Source organism: Rana temporaria, chromosome 8, assembly GCF_905171775.1.
Source record: "Rana temporaria chromosome 8, aRanTem1.1, whole genome shotgun sequence".
Taxonomy (NCBI): Eukaryota; Metazoa; Chordata; class Amphibia; order Anura; family Ranidae; genus Rana; species Rana temporaria.
This window is the reverse complement of record NC_053496.1, coordinates 104,277,435-104,297,293: the sequence shown is the minus strand read 5'-3', so window position 1 is coordinate 104,297,293 and position 19,859 is coordinate 104,277,435. Positions and strand designations below refer to the sequence as shown.

The following is a 19,859-nucleotide window of genomic DNA, read 5'->3' as shown; positions in this document are numbered from 1 at the left end:
TTGCTAAGCTACCCAAAGTTAGGTAAATACATACTGATAAAATGTTATAAAGGCTTTAAAGTGTATGCATGTTGGGTATCCAGCTCCTCACCGGTAGATATATGATCTATGATGATAGATATATGTTCCCATGCTCGGCCTGAGGCTGGGGTTGCGTCATGGATGAACATTTGCCTCCACATCTCTATTTTGCTATTGTAGGTCGATCCTTGCAATATCTGATTTACTTGATTGCTGTATAGATACATATGACATTAATGTTTATTGTGTATCATTATTACCTTTCCCTATGTTTTTCAATTAGAAAAAATGGTGATACCTCCCTTCTTCTCCTGAGGAAGTAGATCGTTTCTGCAAAACATGTGGAGGATTTGGGAAACAGCAACAATGTCCTTGTTTATTATTCACCATTTTCACTTAATGGAACTTTGAGTAAATGTATTTACATATTTAACATGTTTAAGCATTGGAGGTTCCTCCTGCTCTGATAGTGGGGCACATCTCTTCTTTGTTAATAAAATATGTACATGTGAAAGTTTTTTATGTCTTTTTTATGTTATAAAGTTTGTTAATTTTATTTCATTGTCTGGGATATGTATGGGGTACCAATAAAGTCCCTATTTGTCAGCATCAGCAGTTTTCTCTATTGAGTCTCCTTTTAACATGCAGTACCCCATATGTGTTTACATATTGGCATTAGCTCAATACTTTATTTAGTATACAGCGGTGTGTAGACTTTTTCTCTGTAATTAAGAGCAGTGATAACCAAATTGGTTTTGGTCAATAACCAATTTGCTCCATGTACAGGCAGACAGCAGTAAGTTCTAAACGTTCCTGTCTGTGTCCTTTGGAGGATTTCCCTTCACTTCAAGTTGTGTCAGACATACAGAAGATGAGGGGGTAATATCCCAAATGAGGACATAGACAGCAATAAAAACCTGACAGGGGTTCCAACCTTCCCTCGCCTAATCCAAAAAATAAATCTAGAATGAGGCCCCATACACACGATAGAATCCATCCGCAGATAAATCCCAGCAAATGGGTTTCTGCGGATAGATCCTATGGTGTGTACACGCCAGCGGATCTTTTTCCGCGGAGACATCTCCTCTGGGATGGATTCCAGCAGATCGGATATTTGCTGACATGCACAACAAATCCATCTGCTGGAATCCATTCCAACGGATGGATCCGCTCGTCTGTACAGACTTACCGAATCCATCCGTCCAAAGGGATTCCCCGCACGCGTCGTAATGATTTGACGCATGCGTGGAATTCCTTATATGACAGCGTCGCGCCCGTCGCCGCGTCATAATAGCGGCGACGGCGCGACACGTCATCGCCAGAGGATTTCAGCGCGGATTTCAATGCGATGGTGTGTACACGCCATCGCATAGAAATCCTCTGAAATCCTTGAGAGGATTTATCCGCGGATACGGTCCGCTGGACCGTATCTGCGGATAAATCCTCTTGTGTGTATGGGGCCTGAGGCTTTATTGAACACACCATGTTTGACTATTAACCACCTGATTAGTTCATATATCCAATTCAAAAATTTATTTTATGCATTTCAGGTAAAATTAAAGGACGAAGATATGACCTTTGCATTAAAGTGCATCAAGAAAAAGCATATTGTGGACACGCATCAACAAGAACATGTGTATTGGGAGAAGAACATACTCCAGCAAATCAACTGTTCATTTATCATCAGGTAGTTTAATGACTTACCTATTCTTTCCTGCAACATGTGTGACTCATTTTTTTACATTCTATGATGCATTTATGTCAGGTTCACAATGGTTCTTTATGCAGCCAATCAGGCAAATGGGAGGTGGATGGGCAAGTGAAAACATGACAAGACAGCTGGGGAAATGTCTATTCTTCATTATATTTTTTCCTGTATTGTGAATGGCCCTGTGCTTACAGTGCCTTGAAAACCTATTCATACTTGTTGAAATTTTGCACATTTTGTCATGTTACATCCAAAAATATAAATGTATTTTATTGGGATTTAATGTGATAGACCAACACAAAGTGGCACATAATTGTGAAGTGGAAGGAAAATGATAAATCATTTTCAATATTTTTTTTACGAAAAAAAATGTGAAAAGTGTGGGGTGTATTTGTATTCATCGCCCCTGAGTCAATACTTTGCAGAACCACCTTTTGTTGCAATTACAACTGCAAGTCTTTTTGAGTATGTCTCTACCAGCTTTCCAAGAGAGTGACATTTTTGCCCATTCCTCTTTGCAAAATAGCTCAAGCTCTGTCATATTGGATGTAGAGCATCTGTAAACAGCAGTTGTCAAGTCTTGCCACAGATTCTCAATTGGATTTAGGTCTGGACTTTGACTGGGCCATTGTAACTCATGAATATGCTTTGATCTAAACCATGCCACTCTAGCTCTGGCTGTATGTTTAGGGTCATTGTCCTGTTGAAAGGAGAAACCTCTACCCCAGTATCAAGTCTTTTGCAGACTTTAAGGCCGGGTTCACACCATCCCCGCATGCGGCCCACAGCAGGGGTCCGGTGCGTGCTGGTTCACCGGTTCAGATCCGATTTCAGCCCAAATTTTTGGCTGAAAGAGAACCTGAAACGCACCAAAAAAGCACACGTTTTTCCGGCACACCGCACCAGACCCGCTGCGGAGATATGTGAACCGGCTCCATAGAGAGCCAGTCACATTCTCCTGCTATGCAAATTGAATGCAGGGAAACACGCATTCAATTTGCATAGGTGTGAACCTGGCCTGAGGCCCCATACACACGACCGAACATGTCTGCTGAAACTGGTCCGCGGACCAGTTTCAACAGACATGTTCGGTCGTGTGTACAGCCGACCGGACAAATGTTCGGTCGTGTGTACAGCCGGCCGCCCTGGAAGGTCAATGCTTCCACGCATGCGTCGAATCACTTCGACGCATGCGAGGGATGGCGGCCGAGCGGACATGTACGGTGAGTCTGTACAGACGACCGAACATGTCCGACGGACATTTGTCCACGACCGGAAATTTGTCGAGCCGACCGTTTTCCAGCGGACAAATGTTTCTTAGCATGCTAAGAAACATGTCCACTGGAAGCCTGTCTGTCGGACATGTTCGGTCGTCTGTACAGACTCACCGTACATGTCCGCTCGGCCGCCATCCCTCGCATGCGTCGAAGTTATTCGACGCATGCGTGGAAGCATTGACCTTCCAGGGCCGCGCACGTCTCCACGTAATCGTTGCGGCGGCGGCGCGGCCACGTCACCGCGTATCGTGTACGCGCGGATTTCTGTCTGATGGTGTGTAAAACCATCAGACAGAAATCTCCGGGCGGACATGTCCGCTGAAAACGGTCCGGCGGACCGATTTCAGCGGACAGTCCTTCCGTGTGTACGAAGCCTAACAGGTTTTCTTCTAAGATTTCCCTGTATTTGGCTTCATCCATCTTCCCATCAACTCTGACCAGCTTCCCTGTCCCTGCTGAAGAAAATCATCCCCACAACATGATGCTGCCACCACCATGCTTCACACCGGGGGTGGTGTGTTCAGGGTGATGTGCAGTGTTTGTTTTTCTGCCACACATAGCATTTTGCTTTGAGGCCAAAAGTTCAATTTTAGTCTCGTCTGACCAGAGCACATTCTTTCACATTTGCTGTGTCCTTCACATGGCTACTCGGAAACTGTAAATTGGACTTCTTATGGGATTATGAGATTAAATTACACACAGGACTCTATTTACTAATTAGATGACTTTTGAAGGCAATTGGTTCCACTAGATTTTAGTTAGGGGTATCAGAGTAAAGGGAGCTAAATACAAATACCTGCCATACTTTTTAGATATTTATTTGTAAAACATTTTGAAAACCATTTATCATTTTCCTTCCACTTCACAATTATGTGCCAATTTGTGTTGGTCTAGCACATAAAATTCCAATAAAATACATTAACATTTTTGGTTGTAAAATGACAAAATGTAAAAAAGAAAAGAAAAAGGGGGGGTATGAATACTTTTTCAAGGCACTATATGTAGGTAGATTACCTTTTTGCTTCAGGTCTGTTGGAGTTGTGGCAAAGAACACAGTTGCTTGACTACAGGAAAAATGTATAGAACAGAACATTTGAACTTGTAATCTATGATGGTGACAATAATTCTGTCTTCCTCTTTATCTCAGATGACAGCTTTTATTGATTGGAAAAGTCAAGGAGGGTTATAGGTCATAGTTAACAGCAATGTCTCCAATCTTTAATCATACAATACTGGATTTGTGTTATCTTCACATGCAAGCAGATTTTCTCTTTTTAAATTACCTCAACAGCCCCCTTAACAGGGGCTCTTTTTACCTCCAGGCCCCCATAGCAGCTGCCTTGACTGCTATAGCTGTTGTTATGCCACTGAGCTTTATTGTATATAGTAAGGGTGTTTGTTTGAACACTGCCTAGAAATATATCCATTATTTTATGCACAGTTTCCAACATTGTAAATTAGGGGGCGGGGTATGCGTTTGTAGGTGTGGTATGGAGGGGGAAGAAAAACCGGGTGTGGTTTAGGTGCAATATTGGGCATGGCTCAAAGGGCTGTGGTTAGAGTCTGAGATGAACGAGGGATGGAGGGAGAAAAGAAAGGGAAAAAGAGGGAGGGAGAGAGAGAGAGAAAGAAAGAAATAGGGAGGGAAGGAGTGAGAAGGAAGGAAAGAAAAAGGGATGGAGGGACAGCAGGCCAAGATCCTACACCACAATAGTAATACGTGTATTCCAGAAGGTTTACCAAATCAGCATATAAAGATAATCCAAACACCTGGTGTTAGCGCTTCAATCATCCTGGCACCATGGTTGTTATGGTGTCAGAAGGATTGAAGCACATTTTTAATACCTTATAATATAAAATGTAATCATTCAACTCACCATAATGCAGAATCATTGGGAGCCCTGAGTGTGTCAATTGTCGTGTCGCCTACCACCAGATTCTATCAGGTGTTTCCAACAGTGTCCCCCCTTACACCAGGCATTCTCTGCAGAGTCCGTCCCTACATCAGGTACCCCAGCAGAGTTCGTCCTTATATCAGGTGCCCCCAGCAGAGTCCCTCCTTACATCAGGCATTCTCAGAAGTGTCCCTCTTTACATCAGGCATTTCCAGCAGAGTCTCTCCTTGCATCAGGTGCCCCCAGCAGAGTCCCCCTTACATCAGGTGTCCCCCTTACATCAGGTTCCCCCAGTGGTGTTCCCTCCTTACATCAGGTGTCCCCTCCTAACAGTAGGTGTCCCCTAGTGGTGTCCCCCTTACATCAGGTGTCCCCCTTACATCAGGTGTCCCCAGTGGAGCCCCTCCTCACATCAGGTGTCCCTCAGCGGTGTCCCTCTTACATCAGGTGCCCCCTTTCATCAAGTGTCCCCAGTGAAGCCCCTCCCTACATCAGGTGTCCCCCTTACAACAGACTGGCAGTAGGCCACGGGGCAGAGGGTTGGCGGCTAGCAGGTCTTGTTTCCCTGTTTTCAGTGGAGAGGGGAGTGTCCTCCGATCCGTGCAGCTAACCCTGGCTTCAGTGTACAAGAGAATTGTCTACTTGTACACTGAAGGGAGAACCGGAGGCCCCTCCCCTATCCACTGAACACAAGGAGAAAGAACCTGCTAGCCCAAAAAGAGATCTTGCGTCGGTGGCATCGGACATTTTTTTGGAGCCAGAAGCAGCTGCAGTGCCAAAAACAGTCCTGATTTCCCGGGACAAAAGCAAAATCCTGGGATTTTATTTGGACGGCCTCAAATCGGGATGATGGTCCCAAAATCGGGATAATCTGGAATGTTGGCAATAGGGTTTATGACACGTCACTGTGAAAGATGTGCCTGACTAGACAACTAGGCCGATCTATCTGACATATTACAAGTTTTATATTTTTATTCTGGGTAGCTGGGCTCATGCACACAGGTGCAAAACAAACATTTTCTGCACCAGGGAAGCCCAAGTGCCGCGTACAGCCACCTATAGACATGAATGGCTGTACACGGTTTTACAATCAGTATATGATAAGATTATATGAGACTCCAGACCCACTAAACTTCATAGCCACATAAAATCTGCAGTGTAGGTTTATCTGTTCCAGATCAATTTGTAATTAGTTTGAAATGCATTTAAAAAGCGTTCTGCTTGTGTTCACATGAATATTACAAAAGTAATGTGATGCATGACAAAGGCAATAAATGTATGTGAACACCACTGCCCTATACAATCAAACACTACATTCCATATCCTTTATAAATCACAATTTATGTATGAATGTATTCTAGCTTTCAGGTAGATTTTTTTTATTTATATAAACACAAATAATCTTGTATATATGTTTTGTAGAATATAAATGTATGTCTGTAATGATGCAAAACAGAAGCAGTTTCTTAGCAGTTATATAACATAAAAATGCACCTGAGCTTTCCTCTTCAATAGCTGCAACAAATTAGGCAGTTCTAAGGCCTCCCTTGGAACAAATTAAGGTTGACACTAACTGATAATTACTAAGTAATATTGGCATTTCCATAATTAAGAACTTTAGTCATGCTACAAATTGCAGTATATGGTGCATCCAGTGAAAATAACGTGCTTAGTGTTGCTAAGGTATGAAAAATTCAAAGTCAATGTAAACAAACTCCTCCCCCTAAAAAAAATGCTTAGGCATTTGTTAAAGAAGACCTGAACTGTGTAAGCTGGATCCAAAAAAAGGCAAGCAGAGGATAAAGTACTATTCACCAGTATTACCTATAGGCTCCTTGCAACTGGTCTCTTTCCCATTGACTTACTGTGCCTTGTTCACTCATTGTGATTGCCCACATCTTGTTTAGTGCACAGGATTTTTCTTCCTCATGTCTGGAGATCCGATGACTGGTTGGTGAATTATTCAAGAAACAGCAGGAAAGGTGGTGGAGACATAGATCTACAGCAGGGGTCAGTAACCTGTAGATCGTGATCTACCAGTGGATCACGGACAGGTCACTGGTAGATTGCAGTCTGGGCTTGCTGACCCACCATCCCAGAGCATAAAACAGAGTGCAGTGCAAAGGGACTACTTGTAAAGTTGGAACTGTAGTAGGAAGTAAGAGCCACATAAGGCGATACCTCCTCTGTAGTGCTGGCTCCTGTCCCCTGCGGAGTGATATATCAACTGCATTCCACCTCTTATCCCTACTAGAGGTCTCCAGAGTGGTGGGCAGCAGCAGAAAAGAAGAGATCTTCAGGTCAGTGTGAAGCAATACACTGGGCATAATAATATAGGGCTGCTTTCACACTGGCTGCCCTGCAGTTTACCCACGATTTGGATGCAGTCCAGTGTACCAGCAGTTTTCTTGCAAGTTTGCTGCTTTTAGCTATAGACTTCTATTATATACTGGGGGTTTGGTAGACTTTCTGAATGCAGGAGTTTTGGTGCAATTTTTAGAAAGTGCACCACACCTGCAGGTTATAATGGAAGTCCATGGCAAAGCGCAGCTAACCCATGAAAGTTACAGATGTACAACTCTGCACTGCAGGTAAACTACACCACATCAGTGTGAAAGCAGCCTTATCGGGGGTTTAAAACAGTAAGGGTTAATTTACATTTGCAGTTTGGGGGTTGATAAAACGCCATAGATAAGATGTGTTTTTATCACCCCCACCTCAACTGCACCCCCTTTAGCTGCAGTGGCCAGGGGTTTACACATGTCATAGCCACAGCAAGAGTCATACGCCCTATCATGGTTGATGGGTGTAGCACCTGCCAAGCATGACTTACTCAAATGAATGAGACCACTCTGCAAGTTCCCTGCAACCATGTGCAGTACAGCAAACACGGGGTTAAATCTGGCAGCCTTGTGTTGCTTTCTTACCACCTGCTTTAACCCCTTGGACCCCACAGAAGCATGCAGTTGCGGGGAACTTGCAGCGTAACCCCCATATACTTGCATGGTTGCGATTGGCAGGTGGTAGAACCCACTAATAGCAACAGGGGGCTTGATTGCTGCTGCCTCAGCAGCTAAAGGGGGTATGGATTGGGGGTGGTAAAATCAACTGCATGGTTTTACCACCACCCCAACTTTATGTGTGAACGAGCACTAAGGGTGCCACTGCTGAATGCAACTAAGGGCTCATTCACAACTGCAGCAAGCACGGCTTCTCCTCGGAAAGGTAATCCGAGTGTGTTATGTTGCCTCCTCACCACCTGATTTAAACCCATGATTGTCGTGCAATGCATGTGATTGCGACATGGTAATTCTGCGATTAGAGGAGGCGACACTGGGCGACACCGTGACTGGTGATCTTTGACTTCTCCCATGTTGTTCAGGTAGATTTCGACCTCATTAAGTTTGCCTATCCCTGATCTACAGAATGGATGAACCACAAGGATTTTATAGTATGGCTTCTGTGAATAGAGGAGCTGGGCAGAAAGAGTGGGCATAGTATGGCACTTTTGATAAGTGCCTGTCACAGCTCCGTTAGGTCTACTAATCCCTGTCACACCAGATGATTGCAGTAGCAAGAGTGGGAGGAAAGAGGAATTCAGACAATGTCATATAATCTCTAGTGTTAATGTTTTTGTTTTTAATTTTTGACTAAACTAAGGTTTTAATAAGGGGTTAACTTATCTTATGTCTTACATATCTAATGTTTAAAATCCCCAAATGGTTAAGCACAATTAACATTTCCTAAATTTTACCTATAAAACAGAAAAACTTAACTTTTTGAGTTGGGATCTACTTTAAAATCTGCCTTGGTTATGCCTTGTTGAACTAAAAAAGTTGCCTAACAAAGCATAACTTTAAAAACCTGGTGAGATTAGTATAAGTGATGTAGAGCTTGACTAGAGTACACAATGCAGAGAAATTTGAAATTGAAGGATTAGTCATGTTTCCGGACTTCACGCAGGTACTAGATACATTAGCCATAATTCTTTGGAGCTGAGTTTTTGTACTTTAGAATCACATGCACAAGGTATAATTGTTTTGTGTGTGTGTCGCCTCAATAAAACTATGACATTTTGATTGAGTGAGATTTTGGATGTGTACCTGTGGCACCTACATAACTAGCAGTATGAAGCAATGAAAGGCAAGGAATAACAGCAGTGAAATTAAACATTTAATGTAAAAGAAACAACAATAATCAAATTGAACCTGCTTACACCTTTGGGGAGCATTCCACAATATGCAGCCCACAGCTAATTAACTTACTGGTAAGTTAAAGCGGGGGTTCACCCTATCGACGAAAAAAAAAAAGTTTTTTTTTTATTTTACCATAAAATCAGGCATTGTAGCGCGAGCTACAGTATGCCTGTCCCGAATTTTTTACCCCCGTACTCACCTTGTTCTCGTAGATTGAAGATACCGGGGAATGGGCGTGCCTATGGAGACGGAGGATGATTGACGGCCGGCTCTGGCGCGTCACGCTTCTCCGGAAATAGCCGAAATAGGCTTGGTCTTCACGACGCGTGCGCATAGCCTGTGCGCAGGCGCCGTGAAGAGCCGAGACCTACTCCGGCTGTCTTCGGAGAGAGTGATGTGCCAGGGCCGGCCGTCAATCATCCTCCCTCTCCATAGGCACGCCCATTCCCCGCGGGAGCCGAAAAATACGATCTCCGATTACAAGGTGAGTCCGGGGTTAAAAAAATCGGGACAGGCATACTGTAGCTCGCGCTACAATGCCTGTCTCGATGGTAAAATGTGTCGGGGGGGGTGAACTACCGCTTTAATTAGTAAGTAATAGTAGTAGACTGGTAGTATTTAAGCTGGCTATTCTGCCATCTGTAAAATACAAGTCTTTATTGGCTACATGATAGAACACAACTATAACAGGCTAACATGTTTCAGCTATAGCAGCCTTCCTCATTGCACTGTGTTTTATCATGTAGCCAATAAAGATTTGTATTTTATGGATGACACCAAGTAGCCGGGATCAACTTAATTTAGGTTCTATCATTTAAGTGTGGAGGCACTTCAGCCAGAGCACTGGTTCCTGGCCACAGGAAGCTGTACTTGCAGTTGAGCGTGGGTATTGCTCTTCTCCCTACAGTTTTCTCACCCAGTGGACTCATTATTTGGAAAGGTTACCATAAATAAATACCCTCAGAGATCTATACTCTCTGAAAACTATTCTCTAATGATCAATACACCGCACAGCAAATTCAGACTGAGCAGCACTGAATACCATCCATGTTTTTTTGGATAACAAGCCAGGAAAGTAGTCTCTCTCTGTGGGTTAAGTTTGGTATTCTGTTTTTTTTTTTTTTTTTCTGAAGAATGGCTACAACTAATGGGTGCCATTTGAAAAAAAAGAACTGAATTGCATTGGCATCATTTATTAAAAAGTATTGCAGTACAAAGAAACTAGCACATCATGTTTGTAGTTACTACACTACATTTTTTGCTATAGGCAATAACCCAGTTTTCCTTTTCTAGACATTTTGTGGTACTAAAACCATAAATATTATCAACTATTATCAAAAGACAACAACCACCCATGTAACATTTTATGTGTCTAGGTCAAGCAGGGATACTTTTAATTAAAATGTGTATACATACTGTTATTTGATTTTTTCTATATGAAAGGGCTTCATACAAAAAAAAAAAGGGGAAAAAGTGCCGACATGTAATTTTCCTAGACACCAGCATAGTAAGTATATTCAGAGCAGGATTCATTCATTTCCAGACTGAACAGATGTTTTTACAATAGAAATCCCTAATAATTATAATCTGTTACAGTAAATATACAAGACGGCTTGTAAATACAAGAGACATGGTACGTTGTTAATGACTTGAAACAGACCTCTGTTTTGCTGATCTAGATTCTTGGCAGGTTAATTTCAGTGACAGATGTCAGGCTTTTTTATCCTTATTCTGCAGGCTCTACAGAACTTTCAGGGATGCCAAATATGTATATATGCTGCTGGAGGTGTGTCTTGGAGGGGAGCTCTGGAGCATTCTACGAGACACGTGAGTTATATCTAATAAGTAACTATTACGGTTTTGGAACTGTATTGAATTTTTGAAAATTTGTTGGCCTTGCCTTGTGATAGGCTTGTGTTTTTATATTTACCTGTAATTTATGCTAGATCAAGGCCTGGTACTGGGTTGACTTACAATAATGCCATCAGCATACATAGTAGTATATACTAGATGAGAGCCAGCTACTGTAGTCCATGCATTTCTCTCAAGACCTTTCCTTTCAGGGCTTTTTTTATGTAAACAAGCAAAATAAACTTAGGTTGTAATGAATCAATGCAGAATACTTTTTTTATTCATATGGCATTGGCAATATTCTATAGAGATCCAGAATTTGCAGGCTGTGGCTTGATGGTGGAGCTTAGAGTCTTTCTTTTGAACAGTCATAGAAGCCCAAACAAACACAAATTTCAGGTCCAGTGGTTGCCAAAAAAGTCTTTGGATTTCTCCAAAATATTCATGCTTAACCCACAAAGTCATGGAAGACCACACACATTCCATACATATAGTGCCGAGGAGCAAATTGAACCCAACAGCCAACAGTTGTTCTGCACTGACAATAAAAGCTCTGAAAAATTAACAAACTGAATTCCTATTGTATTTGCTATAGGAGTTCAAACATGAAAGCGCACTGAACGCAGAAGTGTGAAATTACTAAATATATTTTACTCTCTACATTGTTGTATATTTGTTATTCATTACAGTTCTAATATTACGTTTATAAAGGGTGTTTATTAACTATTTTGTATGATTATGCCTATTCAAAGTGCTTTAATACAGACTGTATTCACTTTTTGCTTGTTGCTATGGGGACTTACGTATATGTATCTTTCCAAAGTTATCTGCTGTCATTTACAGACTGTACTTTATACAACACTGCATTTATCTATGTATCTATTTACATATTTTCCCTGTGCCATTTTAAATACTTCCCCCTGGAAAGTATGGTCATTCGCTTGTCAGCATTTTCCCAAGTCTTGAATTGTCACCATCTACACTATCTTATACACCAAGGGCCAGATTCTCGTAGAGCCGCTTTAAACTGCAGCGGCGTAACGTATCTCATTTACGGTACGCCACCGCAAGTTATACAGGCAAGTGCTTGATTCACAGTTGCGGCGGCGTAGCGTAAATCCTCTGGCGCAAGCCCGCCTAATTCAAATGATCCGGGTAGGGGGCGTGGATCATTTAAATTAGGCGCGTTCCCGCGCCGAACGTACTGCGCATGCGCCGTCCCTAAAATTTCCCGACGTGCATTGCGCTAAATGACGTCGCAAGGACGTCATTGGTTTCAATGCTAACAAAAATGGCGTCCAGCGCCATTCACGGACGACTTACGCAAACAACGTAAATTTTCAAATTTCGACGCGGAAACGACGGGCATACTTAACATTGACTGCGCCTCATAGACCCAGGGGCAACTTTACGCGTCGCAAATCGTACGTAAACATCGTATATTCACTGCGTCGGTCGGGCGTACGTTCGGGAATTCGCGTATTTGGCTAATTTGCATAGACGACGGGGAAAACGGCGGAGGCGACGCCTAGCGGTGGGAAAAAAAATAGCATTTAAGATCTGACAGCGTAAGACCCTTACGCCTGTCAGATCTAATGGATATCTATGCGTAACTGATTCTAAGAATCAGTCGCATAGATACGACGGCCCAGATTAGGACTTACGACGGCGCAAATGGCGTTGCGCCGTCGTAAGCCCTTTGAGAATCTGGGCCCAAGTATATTATTACATGGGCTTCCTAAATGTATCTGTATGGTTTGGTTTACTCCCACAGTTCCAAAACTATACCAATAAATAAAGTCACTTAATAGCAAATTAGTCCTTATGTGAGACAGGAACCAAACGATCAGTAGCTATAGTTGTAGAGAGGCTCCAAATGTTTAAACAGATTACCCTGGTGGATTACACAGGCTCACTTAAGGTGGGGGCCTAAGAACTAAGTGGTATTCACCAGCTCCTGATGGTGAATTTGGGTTTTGCTGTGTGATAATACCAGTCGCAGTCCTCAGGATCTTCCCACTAGGAGGTGAGCAAGCCGGGGTCCAGTAGCAGATATAGCAGGTAGGGAGCAAGCAGCATCGTAGTCAGCATAGTTGAGGAACAAGTCAAAGGTCGTTAATGAGTGGTAATGGAAATAAGGACAGCTGTAGGTGGGAGCAAGTTATCAGCTTCCAGGATGTCCTCTGGATGTCTGAGGGCCAGGTTTGTGGGGAACCTCCTGTGGAATTCTCTTAAAATTTAGGGGCATGAACTTTATAAACTGTTTAAATATGAAATTACGATCATGATTTATTTCAATAGATGCTTATGACTGGCTCTTCTGAAGAAGCAGCTTTTTTTACTGCGAAACTAGTAAAGGACAATTGCCAAAATGCATCATATCTGATAGGGTTGTCCCGATACCACTTTTTTAGGACCGAGTACAAGTACCGATACTTTTTTTCAAGTAGTCGCCGATACCGAATACCGATACTTTTTTTAAATGTGTCCCCAAATGCAGCCATGTCCCGCCCATATGCAGCCATGTCCCCCACATATGCAGCCATGTCCCTCTAGCCATGTCCCTCACATATGCAGCCATGTCCCTCACATATGCAGCCATGTCCCTCTAGCCATGTCCCTCACATATGCAGCAATGTCCCTCTAGCCATGTCCCTCACATATGCAGCAATGTCCCTCTAGCCATGTCCCTCACATATGCAGCAATGTCCCTCTAGCCATGTCCCTCACATATGCAGCAATGTCCCTCACATATGCAGCAATGTCCCTCTAGCCATGTCCCTCACATATGCAGCAATGTCCCTCACATATGCAGCAATGTCCCTCTAGCCATGTCCCTCACATATGCAGCCATGTCCCTCACATATGCAGCAATGTCCCTCTAGCCATGTCCCTCGATGCGGCGGCGCGATATATATATTTGTTTATGTCCTTGAGGTACCGAGATAGTCCGAAACGTTCTTCTTGCCAAGGGCACTTCTGAGGTGACCCCAGGCTCCCTTTTTCTTTTTTTTCTTTTTTTACTCTGACACTTGTAATTTCAAACAGTATTAAGTCTAGTGTAAATCCGGGTGACCGGTCTACATTTCCCACAATCCTCTGCTATCAGTGATTGGCTTGTCCTGTGCATTCAGGAAGTGATGTGATTATTCCCCATGGTGAGCACTTTGGAAAGAGCTTAATGTATAGCACATGAAGGGATGTCCCTGAGTGAAGGTAATAACACAGCCAGCACTTGGCTACATAAGTAATTAAAAATAATATATTCTTAGGAACTAATGCATGACAAAAAATAAAGTATAGGTCAAAGCAAAAAGTTTAGTTTAGTTTTGAATAGAGTGGGGAGAGATTAGAACACCCGTCGTATTTTTTTATAGCTATCTCCCCCCTTGTTGGGGATAGTCACCCTCTCTTTTTACCTGTTTACCATTATCACCAAAAGTGAAAGTAAAAGAAAATCACAAATTTTGAGTTGTCCCCCGAACAGTAATAGAGAGGGGAAATCTTTGAATGGAAACACTCAATGGGACAAAGATGGCAAAAATAAAATACCTGACTGAGGTTATAACCCTCCCTTATTCTATCCAAAAATAAAAAAAGATTTGCTTTTAGTTCTACTTTAATTTATATTATATACTTTTTTTTAAATGTTATCAGTCTTGAGGGATGAACTGAAATACTCAGAATAGTGGTGTTTGGCTGAAAGAGAAAAAAGTAGCACTAACATATCCAGAATAGGGGGCAGTTAGAATCTTTGTCAGGTTTTATTTTTTGTGTGTGGTTTTGGTCCCTGCATTTGAGATTTCTTCTTACATCCTGTCCAGGAGAGGAAGTGATAATATGAACACAGGGGAGAGATGAGGCTCTTATCACTGCCTTTGTCTTCCTGTTGCGGTAACTTTCGTTCCTCCTGTCCTAGTCTCTAAGGGACCTCCAGAGTCTGAAGGAATTCTTCCCAATGGGGTCCACAACTAGAAGTAAAAATATGCTCTTTTATTTCTTCCTGCTCTATTCAAAACTTGAAAGAAAAATATCATTTTAGATGGACTTGTATGGATATGTTTTCCCAAACTGCAGGACATCTTTTTTTTTTCTTCTTATAGTGTTTTTATAGCGTTTCTAATTTAGCGGTTGACATAAATGCATTTCCTATATATTAGATGAAGGCTACGTTCACACTGGGCTGCGGGAGTGAAGCCGTGCGAGTTCAGCTGAACTCGCACAATTCCACTCCCGCTGGCAGTCCCGATTTCGGCTGCGATTATAGAGACATCTTTGCAGGTTTCTGCACAGATGTCAATGTAAATCGCGGCCCGAAATCGCAAAAAGTAGTACAGGAACTACTTTTTGAAATCGGTTCAGCGCCGCAGATGCGGCGTCGCACCGATTAGGACGGTGCCATTGCCGACAATTGCCGGCAAATGCTGCCGATTTGAGATGCGATTTGACATCTCAAATCGCATCTCAAATCGTACCAGTGTGAACCAGGCCGAAAAGACAACACAGAAATAACATAGATATTGCAATTTTTATTGATTCCATATAACTTTCCAATGCATTAATATGGAATTTTGAGTTAATTGACAAAATGTTATACAATCAAATAAGAGCCTATACCATCCCAGAAATAAATAGTTTTACAACGCTTTATAAAGACATGTTCTTTTTCAATTCTCTTGGTGGATTTATAATGGTATTGATTGTTTAAGTGTTTTGTCTGGGGTGTTATAGTTCCTTTTGATAGACTGGATAATATAGCAATTGGGGGTTAAATGGTTCTCTTTTTATCTTAACCCTTTGAGGGCTGTCTTACGAAGCCTGCCTTGATGAATGACTTTGAAACACAGCAATGAAATCCCCATCCTGTAATCCTCACAGATCCCTTTGAGAATATTTTTACTTTGTACTAAGCTCACATAGTGATTTATCTCTGAAGGGAGACTCATGAAATACACAACTGTTCTTTTTATAAACAGAGAATGTGTAATAAATTGTATACATGCCAAAGGGTTACAGTAACGTTAGCTAGAGAGAAAGACAGTTGTTTAAAACGTAACAAAAGACTTGTATTCTTTTGGAACACTATGATGGAATTATAAGCTTCCAGCTTTATTACTTGTAAGACCTTTGTTTTAGTTTTCTCCCTTTTTGGTTAAAGTTTTGCTAAATCAAAACTTTGTTTTAGTTGTGGATAGAGATTGAAGGATTTTAAACCCCTCCTCAGATTTTTATTATTTTCTGTGTCCTCGATGGGGACATTGAATCTATTTATCCTAGTGACCATTCTTACCAGAAATGAGTTGTCACCAAGACTGAAAGTTTATAGGAATTCTTCCAATGCAGACACATGATGTAAGAGAAATGTCCATTTGCTTTTTAAGGACAGACAGTAAAAGAAAATCTCCTTAGCAGGACAAGGATGACCCTATCTACAACACTGTCCTCTCTGCCAGAGTAGTGTAATTTAACCCACTACCTATGAGTCCAGGGTGGTAAGGGCACACCCCCTTGAGAGGAATCATCAAGCTGCCTTGCAGAGTGCTGCAGAGAGCAGCTGCAAATTGCAAGATTCACCCACCATCAAGGAAAGAAGAGGAGAAAGGGGACCTATGATATCGCTTGACTAGATGACCGAGGACCATGAGGGTGTGGAGTTGTTCCAAGGGGAGTGGGGGCATAAATGGAGGGAGATGGGGGCAGAGTTTGGGCTTTAATTAAAAAAAAACACAGTCCACATCTGAATATGTGGAGTGGCAGTTTGTATGCCCGTGGAAAGCAAGCAGGAGGGAATATATGGTTCCCTGCTATGCTGCTACATGCCCTTCAGAATTTCAGGTGCCAGAGTACCAGCCCTGTGCTAACAAACTTCTTCAGTAGCAAATAACTTGTGTTTAATGATGAGTTAAACGTTCCTGGATTTAATTCGGGACAGGTTTGGTGATCATTACTAAAGTTCGGTTGCCAAATCCCAACCCCATTGAAGTTAAAGTGTTACTAAAGCCACGACCCTGCATTCACTATATCTGGTCTCCCACAGTACACAGAACATGGAAATGAAATTATTTTAGTAAATATAAATACTAAATACCTTTTCTCATCAGCAGTATATAGCAGTTTTGTGACTTAATCAGTGTTTGGCCAAGCACTGGTTAAAGCTTGTAGGAGGATTTTTAATTCTCCCCTGATTGCCCTATGAGGCTGCATGACCCCAACCCTATGTCTGGACAGTGCTGATTTTTCCTGTGCCGATCACATGCACCCTCCCAAGGAAAAAAAAAACTCTAGCAAAACACACCAAACTGAGCATGCGCAGAGTGCCCCAAGGCTCTGTCCTATCAGGAGATGGATTGGGGACAGTGGAAGAAGGAAAGATTCAGAGAATACAGGATAAAACAGTATTTTTACACAATGCAGAGGATTAACTCCTTAGGTTCCACAGTGATTTTACCATTGTGTGTTTAGTAACACGTTAATGGGAGTCAACTGTTAAAAAAACTGTGTAATATATGTGGTAAAAAGTTGCGCTACTAGTGACAAGTGATAGTAGCCAGCATCAACAATTAGACGAATTGTGTAAAGAGAAATAAAAAACAAAAAAATGCAGCGCTATAGAAATACAAAAACCCCAAAGATCCCTCAAGGGTTACAAACGGTGAGATTATGAATCATATGTGAAATATGCATACAAAAAAATAATAATAACAGTGCTTATTTAATGCATAAAAGAGAACCATTAGATACACACCTATGATTTGACTTAAACTCTTTGCAGAGCAAGGAATCTAGAGTGTAATACAAGTGTTCAGTGTAAAAATCAGAACCATTAAATACACTTGTATGGTTATATATAAATTCTTGATAGAGTAAGAAACCAAGGGCAAACGGAGAGTATGAAGTTTATATGGTAATGATATAGGAAGTGTATATATAACCACAAGCTCCTTCTTAAATCATAAATAACATATATACCGTATTTGCCTGTGTATAAGGCGACCGGGCGTATAAGACGACCCCCTAATTTTTATAGTATTTTAAGATTTTTTGCCTGTACTCACCGTATAAGACGACCCCCCTTCCGAGGCTTTCGACGCTTCATATTTCTTCCTTCTGGAGCCATATTCTTCTTCATTCTTGCTGAAACTGGAGCCATATTCTTCTTCCTTCTTGCTGAAGCTGGAGCCAATCACGGCGTGTGATGTATTCTATCAATGAATACAACGCCTGCTTGGATTGGCAGAGGCTGTAACATCATCAGCCCACGCCTCTCTGACTCTCAAAACCAATCCAAGCAGGCTACTGTATGTAGCCTGCTCGGATTGGCAGAGGTTGTTACTCCAATCCGAGCAGGCTCTGTATTCATTTGAATACATCGCTCACCGGGATTGGCTAAGCGGTATATACTGAATGTAGTCGAAGCTACATACAGTATTACCGCACATCCAGCAGGCATCCGAGCAGCTGACCTGGCGTATAGGACGACCCCTGCTTTTTGGCCATTTTTTTTTAGGTGTAAAAGGTAGTCTTATACGCCAGCAAATACAGTGAGTTCGTAAAAACATTCAGTGTTCCAATTTTTGAGGTGCTATGAATCTTGCGAGAAAGATAGCGTAACTGTAACATGCAGTGTAATCTAAGGCCTCGTACACACGACCGAACATGTCTGCTGAAACTGGTCACCGCGTTTGCTGTCCGCGGGAAATTTGGTCTGATGGTGTGTACAGCCATCAGACCAAAATCCGCCAGCGGACATGTCCGATGAAAACGGTCCGCGGACCGTTTTCATCGGACATGTCCCGTCGTGTTTACGAGGCCTGACACACAAAACACACAGGGATGTGCATCCAACGCCAGGGGAAGGGGAGTAGGTACTCTTACCCTGTATCGTGGACACACACGCTGACAGGTGAGTCAACCAGGCAAAGAACGGTCCTCACGGGCACACTCTCCAGACAGAACTCCTGTAGGGGGGATGCTGTACACCTGCGTCCACATCAGAGGGTATGGAAAGGGTCTCAGCAGGATGAGGTTCTCGGTATCCAGAAACCAGCATAGGCCATGGAGAAAAACAGATAAGGCTTCCACATAGTGAAGATAAATCCAAGGATGTTGGTGGTTTTGCTAACAAAACTGTAATGGCTTTTTTCTAGGCTAATATGCAGGGAAATTACAAACAGATGGCATTGGGTAGTGAGAACACTTACCAAAGCAAAACATTTTTAAACATTGGCAAGGAACATTAAACATTAAAAATTCTAAATGTCATAAAATAACACCCCTGGGGGAGGCCTGACCCTGTCTGTGAAGTGGCACATCAGTGCAATCTACAGTATCTCTCAAAAGTGGGAGATGATACCACTCTAAAAACTGCTGATCCCTTGGCTTTGCTTCCGTCCCACTAAACCAAAATGGTGCTGGCTATGCACAGGTGCATTGGATAGAAGAAGATCCTGGACTGCCGTACTCCTTAAAAAAAGATGGCTGACATGTTTCACATCATGTGATGCTTACTCAGCTACGAGTAAGCATCACATGATGTGAAACATGTCAGCCACCCCTCACATGTTTGCAAATATTTTATTATATCTTTTGATGTTACAACACTGAAAAAATACACTTTGCTACAATGTAAAGTAGTGAGTGTACAGCTTGTATAACAGTGTAAATTTGCTGTCCCCTCAAAATAACTCAACACACAGCCATTATTGTCAAATTCACTGGCAACAAAAGTGAGTACACCCCTAAGTGAAAATGTCCAAATTGGGCCCAAAGTGTCAATATTTTGTGTGGCCACCATTATTTTCCAGCACTGCCTTAACCCTCTTGGTCATGGAGTTTACCAGAGCTTCACAGGTTGCCACTGGAGTCCTCTTCCACTCCTTCATGACAACATCACAGAGCTGGTGGATGTTAG

The 19,859-nt window shown here is 42.3% G+C and overlaps 1 protein-coding gene across 1 annotated transcript in view; it reads left to right on the top strand.

Annotated features, from left to right (window-relative positions):
- The window catches only part of LOC120908941 (cGMP-dependent protein kinase 2-like), a 215,630-nt gene that overhangs the window by 153,480 nt on the left and 42,291 nt on the right, over positions 1-19,859 (top strand). Inside the window, exons 12-13 of the mRNA XM_040320466.1 lie at positions 1,572-1,708; positions 10,835-10,924. Of these exons, the coding sequence (XP_040176400.1) occupies positions 1,572-1,708; positions 10,835-10,924 (227 nt within the window). The remainder of the gene's footprint in view (positions 1-1,571; positions 1,709-10,834; positions 10,925-19,859) is intronic.